The 6,037-nt window shown below is 36.8% G+C and overlaps 1 protein-coding gene across 3 annotated transcripts; it reads right to left on the minus strand.

Annotated features, from left to right (window-relative positions):
• Positions 1–2,408: 2,408 nt before the first annotated feature.
• LOC116003707 (vacuolar protein-sorting-associated protein 33 homolog) lies at positions 2,409–5,729 on the minus strand. Of its 3 annotated transcripts, none has more exons than XM_031243616.1 (7): positions 5,273–5,729; positions 4,246–4,296; positions 4,027–4,144; positions 3,790–3,887; positions 3,421–3,472; positions 3,205–3,261; positions 2,409–2,739 (listed from the first exon to the last, which is right to left on the minus strand). In XM_031243616.1, the coding sequence occupies exons 3-7, from the start codon at positions 4,042–4,044 to the stop codon at positions 2,668–2,670; spliced, it is 297 nt and encodes a 98-aa protein (XP_031099476.1). In that variant the 5' UTR covers positions 4,045–4,144; positions 4,246–4,296; positions 5,273–5,729; the 3' UTR covers positions 2,409–2,667. The 3 variants fall into 3 exon arrangements, with proteins under 3 accessions (XP_031099476.1, XP_031099478.1, XP_031099479.1); XM_031243618.1 differs by having other exon boundaries at positions 4,027–4,153; XM_031243619.1 differs by lacking the exons at positions 4,027–4,144; positions 4,246–4,296 and adding an exon at positions 4,751–4,798 and having other exon boundaries at positions 3,790–3,860.
• Positions 5,730–6,037: the final 308 nt, after the last annotated feature.

Consider the following 6,037-nt stretch of genomic DNA (forward strand, 5'->3'; position numbering starts at 1 on the left):
CTCTACCACCTCTACCTCTGGATGCACCTCTTCCTCCCTGGTGTGTTTGATTAACAGTAGCTATAGGAAAATTAAAGTCTTGGTCCCCTGTTGCACTAGCTCTCTGATTGGTTCTGATTCTTGGCAGTGCCGGAATCCTATTTTGTAGCGAGACTGGTGATCCTTGGTTTGTTCCATGATTGCCTTCCTCTTCACCATTCAAGGTGTTTAGTACTGCATAACGAGAAGTTGAGGTAGTACCCCTTTGGGCATTGATTGTAGGTGTAGCTTGAATTGCTCCATATCTTTGGCGATCAAGGGGACCATTCCCAGTTCTCCTTGGACCTCTCCTTTCATTTCGGGCGACTAACATCCATGCGCCAAAATTTTCTTTGTATTCACGGCGAGGTGTGTTTTCTTGGCGAAATCCCTTGATCTCCACATGATCCCACTGTTCGTTGCCCTGAGTAGCCGCATTGGGTATGTTTGTGTTTGCTGTTTCAGCCCCTTCTCCTCCACACTGCCCTTGTTTGTGACCATAAATGCCACAGTTGAAGCATACCAGATGTATGCCTTCATATTCAATGGGCAGAACTTCATCCTCAATTGTGAACTTAGACAATAAAGGTCTGGAGAGGTCTACTTCAACACATATTCTGGCGAACTTGCCAATAGACACCAGGCTCGTAGTCATATTTATTTTCACAGGTTGACCTATTTGTTTTCCAATTTTCATCAAGAACTTCTCTTCGAAATATTCTATTGGAAGCGCGGGAAGTCTTGTCCATATCAATAATTTCTTGACTCTGTTCTTGTAGGGATGAAAATTGGGTTCCCATTCCTGCACTGTAAGGTAATGACCCAAAACAATCCATGGTCCTTCGAATCTCGCAAAGTCATAGTCCCTCATGGATTCAAATTTTGCCAGGAAGAAATCTTGATCTAAAGCAATCAAATCGAAATTTGCTTCAAGTTTCCACATCTTCTGGAGTCTCTGGAGGAGGTATGAGTAACTCACCTTTCTCCCAAGAACCCTAAGGATAAGGGAGCGCCTCCATGGTCTCCTCAGTCGCTGTTTTTCTTCTTTTGTTACTGGAATTCTAGGGCAATTAGGATCCACTTTGTCCTCGTCCATGATGTCTTCGTTTGAAACTTCCTCAACCTCCACTGGCTCGTTGATTTCTCTTCTACCCCAGGCCGTGTTCGGTGTTTCGACCGGTGTGCCCCACTGTGCCGACTCTGGTGATTTCATTCTTGCAGATACCGGTGAATCTTGAACCGCTTCTCCCACTGGCGAATGCAGTTGCGTCTCCATTATTTATCGAACCCTTTTGGTTTTTTTGTGCTTCTCTGTGCTAATTCTTGGTCCGCCGGCGACTGAGAGGTCGCCGACGGGGAACCCGTATTGAATAACGGGTCCGTGGCTAATCAATTGATATTCATTACATTGTCCATTATCTTATTTTTACAGTATCTTGTAATTAAATATCAAAGTTATAGTACAAAATAATGTTATATATTTAGTTACCAAGTATTTTATTAATACTATGAAAAAAAAATTAAAATAATTTGAAGCTAATTATATTAACTACTTGGGAATTGGTTGGCAAAGAGAGTACTCAAATAGTAACCCAACAAATTGAAGCGGAATCACTCTATTTTACTCTTATTGAATTAAATAAATTAGTAGTTACACCAAAAAATGATATATATGTATTTCTTTAATACCATGAAAAAAATAAAAAAGAATAGTTTGAAATCAATCATATTAACTACTTGGGGGATTTGTTAACAATGAAAGTACTCAAATAACCCATTACCCAGCAAATTAAAGCGAGAAACTACCTTTTAATATCTTTGGAATACATAATATTTTAAAATTTCAAATTTTTATTAATTTATTTAATCTTTTTTCTTAAACTATGGATTTCTTTATGCACAATAACTCATTCAACAATAATGGTTGATCCAAATGAACCCCAAGCAGAACACCTAAAGGAAAGTCCATAGCTCTTATATCATAATCTCATTGCATGACGTTGTCATCTATGCTACCAACAATAACCAAATTGCAAATAACACACTACCAACAAAAAGGAAGAGAACAAATAGTAAAGATGAAGACAATGACAATGTTACTCAAAAGAGAATTAAGAATACTTAGAAAAATTCAAATTAAAAGTAGTATTTATTTAGACTATCATTTTTAGACCAAATATTTAGACTATCGATTTTACAAGGTTGCAAACATTTATTTTAGTAATAATTATAATGAATTTTCTATATTATCTTGGATTCATATACTTTGAATTAGATATTTAAATAAAAAAATTCGACATTCAATTATCCATGTATAAACTTCTCCTATAAATCTTACATTGATATACTTTCAAATATTTATTTAAATATAAACATTGGGCATTAACACATTCGCACAATGCGCGTATAAAACTAGTTAATTAATACAAGCCATAATCTTCTCCCAAACTTTATACCAAAAGCAATAAAACCAATACATACATCTCACATTACTATTTCACATACTAATGCAATGTATAAGGCAAAAAAAAAAATGCTAAATTTAACAATAGGTTAATCTATACATATATATAGCCTATCCATGCTGCACTGGTTGTTGCACACGACTACACAAGATCAAGAGGCTGAGAGGGCATTGAAATGCTGAATTCACACCACTCCATGAAAAATTGCAAATGCATAGATATAGCTTATCCATGCTGGATCCACTTGTAGCATTGACTGCAGGATGTGGAAGAAATATGACTATGAGCCAAGATACTTAAACAATAGCTTGTATATTACAATGAAATAGGTTTTTCAATCCAAAGATTAAAAATTCCCACAGATTTGAAGCATGGTAAGAACACCAATTAAACCCCATAGGTCTCTGGTCATTCCACTCCCCAGAAAATTCTAAACTTACACTCCAAGAGTAAGTTTAATTATGAATAACAACATATAAGATTGATGAAATTTAAGTGGTCAAGTTCTAATTTTTCACTACATAAATAAATGAATCAGAAAAATGTATTAAAAAAAGTGCAGCAAATCAATTCCCAGAGTGAAGGAGGCTTTTGAATTCATTTTCCAAGTGAGCTAATTAATTTTGTTGCTGGAACCAAAATGACTGCACAAGTCTTAAAAGGTCTAATCAGGTATCAAAGTCAAAGCATTCCATGCACATTTATGAATATGTGGCCTTACAGTAGACTGCATCTCAGTGTAATCTTGCTTCATGGATGTTGCTCTTTGACGTAGAACCTGCAATTGCACTGCAAATGGCAATTAAAGGACCAAATACAAAAATAGTAGTGGTGCTAGTTCAGAACAAGGAAAACAGAAACTTCACAAAAATGACATGGAAAAAGGATGTTCAAATTATCTAAACTGTGTAAAGAAAGCTTAAAAAAATAGATCAACCTGGACAACAACTTCAAAGTTCTGATTCCGTATCTCTTTGAATAGCTTGTCACTGCAAGGACACACTAGGTCAACAGGTCGAAGAGCTAGACATGTATTATGCACCTATAGCATTCATAGCCAAGCATACAAGGGGGTAAAAAAAACATTTCTCATTATAAGCCACATTCATAAGTGCAAGCCTAACTTTGACAATCCTCAAAACCTAAATACAGTACAATAAAGAGCATCTTAAGAGCTAAAAATGCCTATGAGCATTCAACAAGGTTAGTAAAGAGTAAAGACAACTTCATTCCTGAAAGGCATATAGCAGTATCAAATGGAAATTAATACTTCTCTAGCAATTGAAAATTCAAAGAGAAAATTTACCTAGAATTTAGAGGAACCTTTGTCTTCTTCCCCTCCTGCTGCTGGGCACCCATTATAGAAGCATCTAACTCCACAGCACCGTTATTGATACCAAGAAACTGTATGAAACCCATTAGAGAATTTTCACAAAAGTGTGCTTATCATGTTTTCACTATCAATATAGCAATGTCTAACATTCATGGAATTATTATGCTTTGCATGGAAAATATCGAGCATCTTATAATTTATAAACCATACCTGATAAAAATTCATCATAAATGGCACATGAAATTATACCCTTTCGCCTTTCAGCACAAGCCTTCCATGAGGTCGTGGCAGAATAAGGATTTTCCCAGAGTGAAGGAGGCTCTTTAACCTAACAACACTGGAGATTTTAAATATAGGAACATAAGAAGAAAAATAATACAGTAGTATGAATGGGATAGCAATGTCAATGATGGTGTATAAAGAAGTTACCCGTGGACAATGAATAGTTATGCCCTCCTTGTAGCATAAATATGGTGCATTCTACAGACAAAAGAACATAATAAGTAATATAGTAATATGATCTTAGAACTTCTATGGAATTTATATGCTATAATATGGGAATTTGGATGCCATTGTCATGCTACCTTCAAATATTCTTATTTAGAAAAAACTAGTTAGACAAACACTGTAAAGAAGTAAAAGAAAGCCTAAGTTGCACCAAAATAAAGTAAAATAAAGCCTAACCACTAATACTATAATCCACTGCAGTCTGAGATGCAAGATCATAGAAGGAAATTACAGTAAGGAAGAGAGATAGACAATGTAAGAGGAAGCAGTCTGTAGGGAGAACCTATCAAGAATATCTTTTGCCAATAAGTAGTACCTGTGCATTTTCCTCGGAATCAGCTTGATTGTAGTGTCTATGTTTACTACATAGCAAACCCATGTTCTTTTAATACTATAAACAGCATAGAAATGTGTGATAATCTAGCTCAAGACTTAAAATTCCTTCTTTAAAACTCCTACATTATGTCTTCCATGCCTAGCATTTATAGCCAAATACAAACTCCACCAATTAAACAAATTACTAGAAAATAGATTCAATAAAATTGAATTTCATTTATATTTACTCAATTGTCAATTCAATTGTAAAAACACTATACAAATGCATAACACTTCAACAAATGTTCAATACTTCCCATATTGGAATAACCATCCCGTATTACTCATGAAATGACATAAGCAGCAACAAGCAGAACAGACATAATAATGTAAATTAAACCAAGTTTACTGGTCCTTAGCAGTCCTCCTCAATTCAATCTATATAATCTTGAAATTGTCACTCATTCTCAAAATGGTGTGCACAATGAAGGTAAAATGCTATTTGTAAAAGACAACTTACTCAACTAACTAAGCTTTAACAAATCTAGTTGGAGCTCCACGATTCTATTTTGAAAAGAGCTGAAAATAATTCAAGAGATTAAAGAGCCTATAGAAGTGCGATTTTGAGACTTACCGGTAAGCGAGAGTTGAAGGGGAGAACCTGAGAGGGGTGAGACCATGAGAGCTGAGAAGTTGGAGAGCCGGAGTCGGAGTCGGAGTAGCAGTGGCGGTGGTGGTGGCTAGCAGGGTCGGCGGCAGGTCAAGACGGAATAGCGAAGAGGGCAGCATCGACGGAGTAGATGGAGCAAAGGAAGAAGCTCTCAGATCTGAAGAAATGGAGGAGGCAGCGTCTGTGAGAGATTGAAATGGCTATATCGCTATATCTTAGAACCATGGTTTCGCCAGAAACGAGGAGTAATTAGGGAAAAATAGGGCGTATCCGGCAACGGAGGAGGCGGTGCTTTGCGGCGATGGGTTGTCGACGCGGTGGAGGTGTGCGACGGCGGTGGAGGTGGGCGACGGCGTGGACGTGAGCGACGGGCAGTGGTGGTTTGAAATTTTGGCTTAATATGGTCTGAAATTTGGGGATGGCCGGCTTTATTAAAAACCCTACAACGTCGGTTATTTATAGTAACCGAAGTTAAAAGTTCATAATATATAATACGGCGCAATACGACGTCGGCTAAAGTCCTAGCCGACGTCGTATTGCATCGTGGGCTGAGTGCATTTGTGATACGACATCGGCTAATCTCCTAGCCGACGTCGTATCAAGGGTTGGCCGGTGTGAGTTTTAGGGTCAAGTCTTAAAGAGTTTTTTTTTAAAATTTTTAATTAATTAAAGAACATATAACGTCAGCTAATTATTTAGCCGACGTTAATTAGCTGACGTTGTATGTGA

The sequence above is a fragment of the Ipomoea triloba genome, chromosome 14 (genome assembly GCF_003576645.1).
Source record: "Ipomoea triloba cultivar NCNSP0323 chromosome 14, ASM357664v1".
Taxonomy (NCBI): domain Eukaryota; kingdom Viridiplantae; phylum Streptophyta; class Magnoliopsida; order Solanales; family Convolvulaceae; genus Ipomoea; species Ipomoea triloba.